Source organism: Pleurodeles waltl, chromosome 3_1, assembly GCF_031143425.1.
Source record: "Pleurodeles waltl isolate 20211129_DDA chromosome 3_1, aPleWal1.hap1.20221129, whole genome shotgun sequence".
Taxonomy (NCBI): Eukaryota; Metazoa; Chordata; class Amphibia; order Caudata; family Salamandridae; genus Pleurodeles; species Pleurodeles waltl.
Window position 1 is genome coordinate 1,649,970,757 of NC_090440.1, and position 16,226 is coordinate 1,649,986,982.

Sequence of the window (16,226 nt, forward strand, 5' to 3'; positions counted from 1 at the left end):
CAAGAAAAATCATCAGGATTTGTATGTCACTTTGGAAAACAAGTGCATTCTACCGGGTGCTATGTTATATCCCACTGCAAGGTATTTTCATGGACAGTCATATTCAGGATGAGACTCTATGCTCATAACATTTAGGAAATATTGGGAAAATACACATTTTAGAACAGTTACTGAAAGTTTATTTTCTAGATGTTTCATTAGACAAAGAATATTCAGGAGAAATGAACAATAACTGTGATGAACCACATTAACAATTCAGATGGCCTACTTACAAGACTCCAAGAGGATTTTGTGGAGTTGCCAGTGGCTTAAAACATGTCCTTGTAACTGTCTGTTTGTTTTTTAAACAGATTGAGGCCTATCCAGCCAGAGGATCAGGCAGCCTTACTGCTGCCAAACACGTATTGAGGGAATTGACTTTGCATATTCAATCACAAACTTTTATTGAGACAGATTGTGACTCACAATTAAAAAAATTAGATTTTGCAAATATTTTCTATAAATCTTCAGCCTGAACAGAGGTTCTATTGTAACTATCGTCCTCAAATCTCCCAGAGTGGTTGAGGGGATGAATGGAACTGCCAAGAACAAATTGCCCAAAATCTGTGCCTCTACAGGTTTTAAAGTGGCCAGTTGCTCTTCTTCTTGTTTTGATACACATAATATGTACTCCAGATAAAAAGTATGGTTTGTCACCCCATGAGGTGATTATGGGCAGAGCAATAAGATTGGTTTATACTCCCTCAGCTGTGCTTCTTTACATAACTGATGACATTGCGCTAAATTAAAGGTCTGCCTGGAATGGCGAAATCTATCTCTCACCAGATTAACTTGGCAGCAGAAGCAACTAAAGGAATGCAGTGTTGTGGATCGAACCCTAGAGACTGGATAGTGTTCCAAAAACATGTGAGGAAGAACTATTTTGAGGAGCGTTGAAGGGGACTGGGACTGTACAAGAAGGTTTTGATGATGAACAAATTTGTGAAGCATGCTGAATTCCACAGTGGATCCAAGCTGCTCACACCACAAGAATGAAAGTGGGAGATAAAGAAGTGGTTAAAAACAGCGACTGATTCACAAGATCAAGATAAAGTTTGCAGCGTGGATCCAGAGGGGAATAAAAAGTTTAAAATTGGTGAAGAAATAAAAGTCATAAAAGTCAAGATCAGTGAAAGTTCTGATGAAGAGCCTGGTACCTATACCAGTAGTACTGCTGTAGAGTTTCAAATTGAGGATCAGAGTGAAAGGCTGTTGCAATATCAAAGTCAAAGGCAAGAATGGCAGCAAGAAGTAGTCTCTGACCCAAACTAAGAATGTTGGAAATTCAAGTCTTGAGAATCCCATATGAAGAGAAGAGAACAGTTCACAGTGAATCGTGCAGTTGAAATTGATCAGGGTTCAAGTTAATCAGTTAGTAGAAAAGACTCAACAGTGACTGTAGGAGAAAGAAAACTGAAGAAAATCCGTAATTGCAAATAACCTGTAAAAGAAAACATTGTTAACAAGAGAAAACAGGAGATACTAAAGCCAGTTGACGAAGAATCAGAAGTTATTGAATTACACTCAGAAAATAGTGAAAGTGAATAACCTATTGCTAAAAATCAGCAAGAACTTCAAATGGAACGTATGCACCACCTGAATGGGTACATTTAGCCACAGTGTCAGAGGAAGAAGAGGAGTCAGAGCCAGAGATCTACAGACCAATAAATTGTTGATTTAGGACTTTTCAAGAGATGGTATGTGACTGACTACAGCAAGCCACCATTGAGCAGCCAGTCATTAGGTACAGGAAACACATGCATCTCTGTCTTCTGAAGCTGATCTGCAACAACCACATCACTCTCATGCACATCCAATTAACCGACATAAGCCCTAAGGGTAGCACAGCAAATTAGAAATGCTCTCAACCCAATATGTGCTGCAGGTAGCATCTGTTGGAATCCAGGACAGGAATATGAAAATACTCGTCCTGTGAATTTAGCAACTCTATCCAGTCCCATGGATCTAGATTCGAGAGGGTCTGAGTCAGAGAGAACCTTTTGAATTTGTCCTTCAGAAAGGCATTCTGTGGCCAAACGTCCATAGTAGGCCAAATGTCTCTGACTTTCTTCGGCACAAGGTAGTAGCATGAACAGCATCCCCACCTTTCCACGAAGTCCGGCACCCACTCAATGGCTACTTTGACTACCAGTGGATTGATGTTTTTGTATGGAGAGGTATGGTCCACTAAATATCACTCTGTTGTAAAGTCAATAAGAGGGGATGCAATGAAAGACAAGCTTAGCCCTTTTGAACAATTTGTGTAGCCCATTGGTAAAACATGAAGGGGTTCCAGCCAGTGAGGAAATACTTTATCCTGTTCCTCACTAGCCAATGGTGGTCCTCAGAGAGCAAAGAAGATTGGGGACTTCTGCAGCAGAGGAGGAAGAGATGGAGGACTGCGGTCCCTGCTGAAAGGAAAGCCCTTGGCCACCACCATACTATCTGTTCTAAAAGGGCTGAGTTAACTGTTGCACCGAATGTTAAGGCTGATACTGACGCTAAACTAGGTTTCTGGAATAGCCTCTAAACTATGTATATTGCTGGTGAAATAGTCTTGCTGGGGATAATAACCCCAAGGGTGAAGCAGTGATGAGTCAGTGTTTGAATCGATTGAGTGCCAAGTCAGCAGTCTAGCTCCATCAAAGGGCATGTGTAGGAGAGATACTCGGACAGCCCCTGAAAACCTTGTTGATCACATCCAGGCATGCCTTTTAACCAATACACTGGTGCCAGTGTCACAGCCTATGCAAGCGAGTGTTTTATGCATGCAAGACATGCTTTAATCTTTTGGGTCAGTTAGGTCCTGAGGTCCTCTTGGGTGGCCAGCAAACTCTTACTCTCCCATAAGGTATGGGTGTACTTGCCTAGAATGCATACCACATTCACAGGTCATAAAGCTAGGCTAACTGATGGAAACCTTTTCTTAATCTTTAAGCCCCTATTCGGGGAGTTCACATGAGTAGCATTTGGGCTGACTTTACTTGTGGATGTCTGCACCACACGGCTCACAGGCATTGGGTGATTCATACAAAAGTCAGAGTTTCCATGGGTGGCCTGTGCAACCTGACCTGAAAGATTGAGCATACTTTAGATCAGGTTGAAATGACAGTAACTGTAAGGCCCTTGTTAAACGGAAGTAGAGGCCCAGACCTGGCAGAAGAACGTTTGTTGGTAAATTGGAGTCATCAGTGTGAGAAGGGGAGCAGCAGACTTTTCAACTCCTCATCATCATTAATGTCATGAGGAACATTAGATATGGCATTAACTGCATAGATATTGGAGCCAAAGAGGCCCTTTAGATTCAAATGATACTGGCATTAAGGGACAGCCCAACCATGAAAGTCTGGTTGTACAACTAGACATTGCACCTTTGTTATTTCACAGAGTGACACAGGCCTGGCACGGGCCAATGTCAGTTTGTGGTCAGCGACTAGCATCATAAATGGATAGGGTCCTGGCAGCAGTGAAGTCAGTGTCCGGTCTGGCACAGAAGGGCTTGATGTGGACCATACTGCTGGAGTGGAAGTCTGGACTAGCTTCAGTACAGTCTTGGGAATGTGGCTCAAGAGGAAAATCAGCACTGGAGAGGGCCCACTGACAGAAGTCTAACTGGGGACCCCTGCGGTTGTGTGGGGCTGAAAGGCACACCAGAGAATGCTGGTAGCATCAGAAAAGCCTTGCAGCATGGCCTCCTTGAAAGCTGCTATTTGCTGAGGGGTAGATGACGAAATAAGAAATTGGGGTGCTCCAGAACCAGATGTGGGTCTGTGTCAGAGACCTGGACCTTTTGAATGTAACACTTGCAGTTTCTCACCAGACCTTGAGTGGTGAAAATGGCGAAATGCAGATTAGTCTGGCTTGGCTTTCTTACACTTAATGCATATTTTCATCTTCGACTTACCAGAAGATTTTGAGTGAAGAGAGAGCTTTGCAAGGGACTGACATTGTGACCTAAAGGGATCCCTTGAATTTGAGTGGAAGTGGGACCTCTGTTTTGACTGTGTAAATCCCCTCGGGCACACCTTTCCCATGGCTTTGAGTCATTATCAGAGCCCAAGCACCAAAGGCAAACATCTTCTAGGTCTATTAATAGCATCTACTTCCTGCAGCTCCAGCAAGGCTTGAATCCTGCTGTTTTTGGGGGAAACATCTTATCTCGCATACTCTCAAAATAATTTTTGGAGTCATCAGAAAACTGACAAAGTTGGGATCTGAGCTCCTGATCAGCATCAAAGGGCATGGAAAGTCAGGAACTGGAGTGAGCTCACAGGGGTGGTACTTATAAGCAGCTCACCCCATCACTTCTGGGGTGCTATGAATTCACAGCAGAATAATATGACGCCAGCTATTTGTGCACTGGAAGCATTGCTGAAAAAATCTCCAGGTAAAGTATGGCACCTGGTAGTATTCCAAAGGTGAGGAAGCTGCATTTAGAAATATCCATCAAAAATAGAAATTACATATTCCAAGCAATTGTATCCATGCTTTCTTTCACTCAAAGCAATGCGTCCATCTATCCACCCAGAGTCAATTGTATATCTACCCTTCTACTCACAAACCCAGCCCTCCACTCATTGCTTATCCTCAATCCACAGTTAAACGTTAAATGTGAGCTGCAGTACCAACATATATGACAACATATATGCTTTAAGAAGCAACATTGTGCTCTGGGTAGGGCACAGTTTAAAAGCACTGCTGTGACATATGGCAAGTAAAAGGGTATTTGCCATGTCAGAAAAACGAGTTTTATGTATTGAATAAAGCCGCCACTAAAATTATCCATGCAAGTGAACAGGGGTGGGTGCATAAAATATATAAAACATTTCATATGACATTTTAGGGTTAGTATGGACCCACAGTGAAATATTGTCTGAAAGCAGTCCAAAAGTTGTCAAGTTATAAACAAAACCCTTAACTTATATCTTCACCTGTCAAAATCCTACAGCAATGTTTAAAAATGATTTTTCACTTAGCTTCAAAAATCTAATTTTTTGATGAATGTAGATTTATGCTATCTTTGGAGGAAATGTAACTTTAAGAACGTATGCTTTGTGCAGCCTAGGAAAAAACAGTTTGCAACTAGTTTGCGTCCCAGCACTGTACTAGAGGTCCAATCCACATTCTTGGAAGTCTACTAATTCCCCTGCTCCCTGGAGGACAGTGAGATGACCTCTATGCCCAAGAAGGCAGGGGTCTTGTCAGCAAGTGGTCTGTTAGCAACAATAAGCCATATAGGATGGGGACATGAACAGTGGACAGAACAAACAAATGGCAGATGTAACAGTTCTTCCCCTCACTTTGTGACACCAAATGATAGTAGTAGAAACAGCTGCCAGTTCTTCCCCAAGAAGGGAGATCCAGGCTTGACCCTGGCAAGAGGGACAATACCTCATTTTCAAATGTGTGTAGGTAGAGGAAAGACCAAATCTCTTTGAAGTGGAGGATTGAGAGAGTCATCTCATGGAACGATTTACAGTAAACCAAGAGACATAGTGGTAAAAACGAATGTGGGAAATTTACATGAAAATAGTTAGGATTCGGTGAAATGAATTCTCCAACCACTGGCTAGTGTAGAATTTAAGACAGACAATTCACCACGCCCACCCAAGAATATTCCTTCACCTGGCAAGAAAACATGTCTAGGGGGAAAACCCTGCTTGAATGCTGGCATAAGACCACCCAATGACCCCTGGCTCTTGCTGCCACCAAAGGACTGGAACAGCTGTCCAAGAGTCCAATAGTTGACCTCTTATTTTCATGCTCCAGTTACACAAAAAGCAGAAGGATCCTGAATCCAAGAGGGCCCTGCTAACCACAAAGGACTGGACACTGTAGGAGCCCTTGGACTAGAAACCTATCCTGAGAATCTCAGTACTGCAGTACTAACCTGGTGGAACTTTCAGAACTTTCAGTTCCTCAGCAATTGGAAAAAAGTGGGTCTTGGTCATTTTGTAACTTCCAGGAGATTAGTTCAATGTATTGAGGTGCCCTCTGCAGACACAAAAAACAGGTTAGTCCAACTAGGAGACTTTTGCTGCACTGAAAACTAGCTCAGCAGGACCTCACTGTAGAAGTATCCAGCTTCGTGAGGATGTGCACAGCTACAGCTTTCAGCCTTGCCCTGCTGATGGATTTTGAGATTCAAAATTGAATAAAGGCAAAACCTTAGACTGGTTTAAAGTGGCAGATCTACTGGAGTAGCGAAGCAACATTCAAAATCCAGCAACACAAAAATAAAGTTTTGCATCACTCAAAGCTTTTGGCTTCAGTGTGAGCTCAATATTCATCTGTCCTATTTTGAGGGACCTTTGCTGGCTTCAGCTTTGTCTTTCTGAAAGGCGTTGAGCTCCAGAAAAAGACAACCTCTGAGGTAAAACCTCTGACCGGTGAAACCTGCTTAGTGTGGGTAACATCTACTCCATTGCAGTTGGCCTGAAATTATGACTAGATCAAGGAAACCACGTACATTTCTGGGCACTTTTTGACATACAACCTGGCTCACTGCGCTGCATGAAAGAATGGTGAAAGAAGACTCATCTGGATCCCTGAAATACTACTGTGAAATGTCTGTGAGGGAGACTGCCTAATACTTTCTGAAATTGCATACGATTTGCATATGATGGTAGCAGGGTTTTGGGAACAGGCACCCCTGGACGAGCCCCACTCCCATAAGATTATTCAAAATAATGCATATCCCCAGTCAAAATAATATGGAGAAGGCAATGGAGGTATTGCAATTTCTGGGCCTCAAAAGAATACACAAGATAAACGGTAAACAAGCTGCCATCATAGAAATGTATCTTTCGAAATCGCTGATCAAATCTACTTATTAAAAGTAATGATGTTATATCCACATTTTGGTACTTCTACTGCAGAACTGAGCTCTGACTCCGAGGTCTATTGTTATTTATCACATTAACCATAAAATAAAAGTTTTTCTGATAGCTGAAGTCCATATAGGTTAGTTGTGCTCATTTATTGCGAAAGTGATGTGCTTTATTAATAATCCTTCCAAGAAAACAAACGTTTGCCACACATTTTGTTAGTATGTGTGCAATGCATTATCCACTTTAACCACAGTCATCTGTGAGACACGGTGAATATCAGCATGAATAACGTAACAAAATGTTCATTTTATAGATGATACTCATTATGATTTTTTCCTGAAATAATTCACAAATGAAGATACACCAATAATATTAAAATAGATGCATTAAGAGGTGTCTTTTTCATTATTAAATGATACATTTTTTACAATCTTTCTTTTTATACGTCTAGCATACACAAACTATCTATCAGTTAGCTGCCACCAATTATCTACCCTCTTATGAGATAGAGTGCTGTACAGATGAATAGACAAAATGAACTGGCATAATTACACAGGCAGTAGAATAGGACGACTGCTGGTGATAATCCTCCCACTTGCCTCTTCTCCATGGTCCCTTGGCCTGGCAAATTGGTATTTACCACCACACTCCATCCATACCATGCCATAAAGAGGTAGCAGCTACCATAAATAGATTACTCTTGCCGAAATTTGCCTCGATTTTCCATTTGTTTCAAAGCTGCACCAGCTCCCAGTCTCTAAGCGCATTACTTTCAAAGCTTTATACCATACGTTCAAAGCTAAAGTTGGCTTAGGCCCTGGTTATATTAACAAATGAGTGGCCTCTTACCATCCTTCTCGGCCCTTGAGATCCTCCTCTTGCTCTGTTTATTCGGTACCCAGTTTCCGCTGCTCAGGCATGAAAGGGCGCTCCTTTTGCTTGGGTCCGAAATTATGGAACTCTCTCTCTGAGAACCTCAGAGCCTGCACTTCATTGCTTAGTTTTTGTAAAGGTCTGAAAACTGTTTTTTATGCTGTAATTTCAACTCCATCCCTGTCTCGCCTTGCACGGGAAACCTTTTGAGGTAGCTGTGCGCATTACAAATCCTATTAATATTAATTATAATATTAATTCCTCTGTTTCTCTTTAAAGTCATGTGTATTGCGCTTTATATTATTTAACCAATCTGACATACGTTCCTTAAAAGTGTGTTGCACGTTTTTGCTGATTTCCCCAGCTAGGTGTTCTCAAATGTGGTGATAGAAGTACATCACAAGTTCTCATTTATCTGCAGCACACAATAGCGAAAACCCACAATGTTACATTTTCTCAGTAAGAGAATGTGTTTCCCTGCTGCAGAGGAGCATGTGAATGGAACACCGGATGTCATTGGAGGAGGCAAGTTAGGTGCACTGTTCACCGAGATTTGGCAGCCTGTAATGGAGGGCATGCGGATATAATAGGTGTGATGCTTCTGCTGTGAATTATATAGAGCAAGAAAGACTGTGTCATCAGAGAACACTAAGGATAATCGATGGCATGATGTCTCTTTGCCAGGTACACGTGTCAAACCCTTATTTTTTTAGATTTTTTGAATTACATTTGAAGATAATCTATCTCCTACGTGTAAATCTATCCCAGGCTCCATATTTCTTAATCTTATGGTTTATGGCTGCTAGAGTGTATTACTACTCTGCAACGCACAGACTTCTCGAAAGCCATTTTATCCCTGGCTAACAATGGATCATGGAAGGGGGAACTTGAATAAGGTATATGTAGTTTTGCCCACTAGAAGAAATGAAAAAGTAGCGTGGACGACCATCACATTCACATGCATCTCCATTTCTGGAGGGGTGGCTAAACATTACTGGTCGTCAAACACAGTGAAAAGGCTTGCTTATCTCATAAAAGACAATTATTTTTACCGAAAAACAATTAGTTGAATAATAAACAGCTTCTGATTGGGACTGTAATGAGCATGCGCAGCAGAGCACGCATTTCCTTCATATTTGTTCATTAAAACCAATAAACACCAACAAGTGGCTGCATCAGGGTAGTAGCTAATTCAATAGAAAGAACCTAGCAGTTTCTAAGGATTTTCATGCTACATTTAGGAATAAGGCAGGAACTGAATCTCATATAATTACCTGTAGTTTACTGTTTGACTCAGTATAAGATTAGAAATATACATGGACTTTGAAAGTGAGGGAACGTCTTTAACTTTTTGACAACGTATTTGTCACAGCAGGGCGAAAAGGTGAAAATAGTAGCCATTTTTTACCTTAGTAAAGGCTTGCTTTATATGATTCAACAGAGGGGGTAATTTTGCGTCGGTCACTGATAGCCATCTATCCTGGGAAGATAGGAACATTTGATGTGAATGGAGCCAGAAATCCTGGAGAGGATGCTTGTTGCAGTCATATCTGCCTGACTTTCCTTTAGCTGCGAGGCATGCATTTGGTCACAGAACGACTCTAACAAGATCCTGTTGCATAACCTAGAGCCATCATCAGCTGACAAGCAGACTTCAGCAAGATTAGCAAGCAGCGTGCAATGCTCCGCATTTTTTGCATTTATTTTATATTACCTGAAGTGAGTTAAGAGGGAAAGGGGGTGCAACTTCAGTTCAGTGACCACAGGGGAAGGGTGCATAGAAGGTAAAGAGAAAAGTGGACTTCCAAAAAAATCTATTTATTCCTGGTAGAGCTTTGACCGACGAGCCTGTAATTTAGTAAGTGAACCATTATTGCACAGAGCTCTGTTTTTATACGTTATCTGTAAATTAAATTTGCAGACTGTAGTTCGTGAACATTACATTTGCTACAAAGTTATTTTTTACCACAGTATTTTTTTGAATTTCTCAGGAATAAAACCTATCATTTAATATACTCTAGTTCAGAGCAAAATCCTTGCCCTGATTCACAAAGATAACTTACATTTTTGAGTAATTTACACTTTTTGAGAAAGGTTCCTACTTTCTTCTTATTCACAAAATCAGAGTGTAAGTAACTAGTAAAAAATAAATTCAAAAACACAGTAGTATGTCCAGCACCACGCATGATAAAGCACTGGTACTGCAGCATACACCCATAGAAAATAATGCTAGTATGGAATTAACTCCCACAGGGAATATTATTAAATAAAATGTCATTATTTATAATAGTTACAAAATAAAATGAATAAAACTGAATGCAAAAACAACACATAATAATAATTTAACTATACAATATTGTATTCTACATTTACAAATATAGCTAACATTAATTTACATTCATATTTAATATAAAACTATTTTTGGTAGTCATTGTCAAGTTATATAATTAAATAAAAGTCCCTATAGCTTACCATAGGGAGACTTTGCAAGTGGGGCAGAGATCTATGCTTGGTAAAGTATAGAGAATAATAAAAAACTAACTCGAAAATAATTTCAAAATAGTTTTTAAAACTATGATTTTGGTAGAATAATGCCACTGATGTGAATATGTAGAGCCAAGAGAATATGTTATTGTGTACTCTGTAGCTGCTCTGCTACTGCCATCTTGACTTCTACCTCCCACCTTTCTCCATCCCTACCTATTCTCGCCATTTCAGGCAGACAATGTGAACCTGGAGAGCAGATACGTCTATGACACTTCAAGGGCAGTAAATGGATTGCATCAGTGCTCCTGGATGCCGGCATCATCTGATATATGCATCAATCACAAATTCCTGCCACAGAACTTGATTCTGAAATCTTTCTCTGTATCCAGGCCACTTACCTTACTCATGCACACTTTTGCTACCTTCCAACTTCGGTCTTTTGGAATTTTGCCATTGGGAGAAAGAAGAACAAGGACAGCGGCGGTGACGTTGGTAACTGCAGCAGGAGGATTAGGGAAGGTCTTTAGCTCAGTCAAGTTTAACTGCAAAACACACACATATTCACACAATAAATGGTCAAGATTTATAATGTAAAAGGTTGTCATACAGAACCACTGACTTTAGGTCCATTACCCTGTTTAAAGTGTTTAGGGCTGCATTTGCAGCCATCAGAGCTGGCTCGGCTTTGGCGAGGTCACTCTCCGATTCCTGCTGCTGCTTTGTAACTTCTTCTTGAATGGCAGCCACCTACAGTAAAAAGGCAACAATTAAACAAAGATACATGAGAACATCTTCCGGTTTTGAGAAGCTGGTATTAACATTCTTAGTGTATTGACTTATTTTAATATAAGGATGAGCAGGGGCGGCTGATGCATTTTAAAAGTGGTGGAGCGGAAAGTTTTAAGCTGAATATATAGTGTGACCGATCATAAATCAAATATTGGTGGGTACAAGAAAATATGAAGAAAAATGGGTGTAAATCATGCATTTTCAGCATATCTTTCAGCAAAGCCTGCTACAATTAGAAAAAAAGTGTGAATGGGCTCACAGAGAGGTGCCGCTCTTCCTGCACTCACAGACACATCACTCATCTTGCACTCACACAAACACATAGTTCCTCTCACCTTGCACTCACAGACACTCTGCTTCACCCACCCAACACTCACACAAGCATAGCACTCACCCTGCACTCACAAGGGCATACCGCTCGTCCAGCCCGTGCATTCACACAGCTCATCCAGCACTCCTGACAGCACAACATTCATCCAGTGTACTCACACAACTTACTCTGGGCTCACAACACACCATTCACAACACTGGCAAAGGCACACCCTTTACCCTACAAAGAGTCTTGCTATTACTCACCCTGCATTCACACATCCACATCACTCACCTGCACTCACACAGTTAAACAACTGACCCTGCAATCATACAGACACCTAATTCATTACCCTCCCTACACCCACACACAGATCCCAGGCTGCAGTAGCACTACGCCTTCCCTGCCCTACACCCACTCAAGCAGAGTCTATTGGGAGTACTCTTCCTGCATTGTTTGGGGAGGAGGTGTTATCTCAACCGGTACAAAAATTAGGAAAGTCACCAAAAGTCGCCATTTTTCCCCCAGTACATACTTCCAACAGCAAACCTACTTCCAGTTCCAGTGTGACACCTGGGGAACATTCTAAAATAAGGGATCTGCAACTAGATAGAGTCTCTACCATGCGTTACTGAAAGTAAGTAACTTGTTTGTTACTTATATGTAGCTATCTTTAAAGTCAGTTGCTATTGGACCTCTGATATTTTTGTAGAACACTATTTTTGTGATTAATATTCTGACATACAGTCAAATAGTGGCAAGTGCTCTTTTTTTTTTTTAGCTCAAACTGAATTTTATTTCAGTCAGACACCTTACCGTTAGAAACTGCACTGATGGCATCAAGCAGTGTATTATTCAGCCAAGCAAAAAATCCCTCCTGCCGGACTGCAGACAATTTAGGAACAGTAACCTTATTCAAGAAACTGAAGCATCCATCTTCAGCAAGCCTACCTCTAAAGCATAAAGGCTCTTGTAAACTTGTTTAGAAGCAGAACAGCAATAAGGGCCAGGTGTATCAAAGTGTTTTGTGATCGCAAATGGCCCTTTGGGCCGTTTGCAATTGCAAAAACTCCATTTTGCTGTGTAACAAATCCAATTTGTGATCCAGTAACTTGTTACCGAATTGCAAATTGGAATTGCGACTACATACCGATAGGGTATTAGAAGGGGTGTGTCAAGGGTGTCCCTTCCTAATACCGAATCGCAGAGGTATGTATGATTGTTTTGTGACCGTGAATGCGGTCGCAAAACAATTGCAGTTACCACCAATTTCAAATTGGTGGTAACCCATTCGCCAAGGGGTCCCCTTACCCTTGGTGAATGCATGCAAAAACATTTTTTAAGAACAGGCAGTGGTCCCATGGACCACTGCTTACTCATAAAAAATGGGAAAAAAAAAAACTTTTCATTTTTCATTTTTAAATGCATCCCGTTTTTGTTTAAGAAAAACTGGCTGCATTTGTGATTGCTTTATTGAAAAGCAATCACAGACATGGTGGTCTGCTTAGCTTAGCAGGCTATCATCCCTGTGATTGTAGCCATTCGCAATGGCTCGCAAATTGCGACCTACCCCATGAATATTAATGAGGTAGGTCCATTTGCAAGCCCTTGCGAATCGCAGTATGAAACTCCCGGAGTTTCATACATTGCAATAGCGATTACTTAATTGCGATTCACAAAAAATCGCAATTAGGTAATCGCTATTGGATAAAATTATACATCTGGCCCATAAGGTAGGTTCCTCACACTGATTTCTATGAGCCAATATCAATGTAAAAAAACAATTATGAACTTATGATTAATAGTTTTTCTGAATTATGAACATGATGACCTTTAATTTGCATTTACCGAACTATGATATGTTCTGTAAAAATTATGCCATTTCGCCATGGTGTTATATGGTTTAAAATCTTCATTAGTATAGGTAAGGTTCAGGTTTATCACTCATCATGCTGCTTGTAAAGACACCATTTTGAAATGTTTTGCACCATTGTGCATGTTGGCTGATTCTGCAGTCATTTCCTACAGGAGATTAGCTCTAGGATTCCACGGAGGCCACTTCTACCATAAGACTCATCCTTAAGAGCGGATGGTATTAAGGGTCTTAGTGGGCATCACCCCACTACCAATTAACAGAACGTAAAATAGAGCAAGATGCTTTAACAAAAGGCTTGCAGGCTTTCAGCTGCAGGCATTAATTAAATAAAACTCAATGGGATGCAGCTGCCCATGTGCCTAACTGGGTGAGGGTTTAAGCCCCCTGAAGACACAAGACAGCCTTGTGATGTCAGGGTGGTGGGTGCAACATTTGTTAAATCCAATGTATTTGCTTGTGTTCGGGCGTTCAGTACGGTGGCACAGAGAGGAGTTAACACAGTTCCATAAACATAGGAGGCAGGGTGGACTAAGGGTGAGCAGTAGTGCGAGACCCTCCAAACCCCATACTGGTATGGGTATGAGCTTCTGTGTGAAACAGGAAAGCCTGGGGGTGGAGCCCACAATATATTAGGCACACATGAGTGAAGAAGCAAACTGCACTTCAATGCCTAAATAAAAACTGAGCAGCAGCAACTCTTTGAAGGCCACTTTATAAAATCTGGCTTTAAGAAGTATTTCATTTTAGGCTTCTCCTCTGCCCGTTCCCTGCCTCCCCTGGGTCCCTAGCCCTAAATGGCCTTGCATTTGCCCTCTGTTGCTGGGTACTGCTGGGTTAGTGACAATAACTTGTAAAATGTATACAATGTATACATTATATTGAGCTTGCAGCATAGTGCTTCTTGCAGTGGACATCGATGCACAGTGGCCCACATGTGGCACCCAGAAAGAATGTGCTGTGTGGCACTGGCAGCTCGCTGTAGGGAAAAGGGGCAGGGCGTGCGTGGCAGGAGGATATAGGGGGCAAGACGACAAAAAAATATCATACTTCCAGCCTGCCCTGCATCCAGTCCTAATGCTGCTTTCATGCTGCTTGCAGCATGAAAGCAGCATTGGGATTGGACGGAGCGCCCCACCAGGGCTCTTGAGGCAGAGTGGATGCATTGCTGGGTTGGTGAAAGCCTAGTGCGCATGTGTGTTTAGCCGGACCGAGATATGTGGTGATCTTCACCTCTCCCACATGGCCATCCCAGCCCAGGAGTGATGCTTCTGTCACTTCAGTCAACTCTGGCTGGGGAAGGGAAAAGTGTCTGCTGCTGAACTAGTCACAGTGTATCAGCCACCACTGCAGGTCTTTTGCAGTTGCCTCCGAAATCTAAACCATGTTAGAGAAATTCCTCTGATGCTGTGCCCACTAGACTTCAGGTCCCACTGCAGATCTCTCATGTGCCAAAAGGCATGTGTCACCAGAGAAGGGCATGAGTCCCAACAGCCTTTCAGCCATTCTTGCTGAAGTCCAGGGAAGAAGGTGAAACATCAGTATTACAGCCTGAATATACTGGACTTGCTGTTCTTAAGAATAGGCACCAAAAGCACTGTGTCCAAAACCAGCTCAGATGAAAGGGATGTTTGGGAGGGAGTCAGATGATACTTTGGCATGTTGAAAGTGAACCCCAGTGAATGCAGGAGGTCTGCTAGATTCTGGAGGTCAGAGATGACTGCCTCGGCAAGACTGTGTTTAACAGACAATCATCAAGATATGGTATGATGGGAACCCCCGCCCTTTACAGAGGTGCTGCAATCACCGTCATCACCTTGGTGAACACCCAAGGGGAGCTGGCAACGCCAAAAGACAGCACAGCATGCTGAAAGTGCTTTTGACCTACAGTGAATCAATGGTGATGCATGTGGCCAGGCAGAATGGGAATGTGGAAGTATGTGTCCTGCAAGTCCAACACTATCAACCAGTCTCCAGGATGCAGGGCAGACAGTACTAGCATTTTTAAATTCTCCTTTTTTAGAAAGAAGTGGAGAAGGTACAGGCCTAGGATAAGAGGAAGACATTCGTCCTTCTTTGGCACCAGAAAGTAGCAGGAATACCAGCCATGACCTATTTCTGATGCTAGCACCCTCTTTATGGCTCCCTTTGTGAAAGGAGCCAACACTTCCTAACATAGTAAGGAGAGATGGTCCTCTGTCAGACAGTCATAAGTGGTTGGCATTGGTGGAGAGATGTCCGCAAACGGAATTTAGTGGCCCTTTAGGACTATCTGTGAAGGCCGCTCATCAGATATAATTGACAGGCAGTCTTGTAGATGATGGCGTATCCTGCCCCCCACCCTGCCTGTGGTGGTATGAGGGCAAACTATAGAGGTTTGGAGGCTGCAGCTGCCAGGGAAGTGATGAACTGGCTCAACCTCTGGCTAACAGCTCCACATGGCTTGTGGGAACTGCGTCCTAGGCCATGAAAAGGCTGTGAAACCCATTGGCCTCGTTAGCTGGGAGGAAATTAACACACTTGGAAGCCCCTTCCATAGCCATGAAAGGGGTGGGAGGTGGACTGGGGTTGACGAGGAGCCATGGATAGACCCATGGACCTGGCCGTAGCTTCTCTATACTTGAAGCTCTCCAGCTCTGAGTTTGCATTCTCACCAAAAGGTGAAAACCATCAAAGGGCATGTTGATAGGAAAGGATTGGACACCCCCTGAGAAGCCAATGGGTCTCAGCCAGATGTGACATTTAAGGGCCAACGGCGATGAAACCTCTCTGCCCAGCAAGTCTGTCATATCAAGTCCACACCTGATAGTGAATGTTGCTGCATCTCTCCCATGAGGAGTAGCCAGGGAAAGTATAGCCGGGGCCTCCTCCGAGACCATAGGCAGCACTTGCGCACCTGAATTTGAGATTGTATGAATGCATCAGCCCAAGAGACATGTGCTGTTAATAGACCACTATGCTAAGCTGACGAAAGAGAACAATAAAAGGCTTCCAGCCTTCTGGATTCCATATCCAGGGGAGTGGT

At 42.3% G+C, this 16,226-nt stretch overlaps 1 protein-coding gene across 1 annotated transcript in view; it reads right to left on the reverse strand.

Annotated features, from left to right (window-relative positions):
* Nucleotides 1-16,226, reverse strand: part of LOC138283610 (dynein axonemal heavy chain 11-like) — a 2,790,563-nt gene that overhangs the window by 583,590 nt on the left and 2,190,747 nt on the right. The window contains exons 62-63 of the mRNA XM_069221547.1: nucleotides 10,863-10,976; nucleotides 10,643-10,771 (exon numbers count right to left, since the gene is read on the reverse strand). Coding sequence (XP_069077648.1) covers nucleotides 10,643-10,771; nucleotides 10,863-10,976 — 243 coding nt within the window. The remainder of the gene's footprint in view (nucleotides 1-10,642; nucleotides 10,772-10,862; nucleotides 10,977-16,226) is intronic.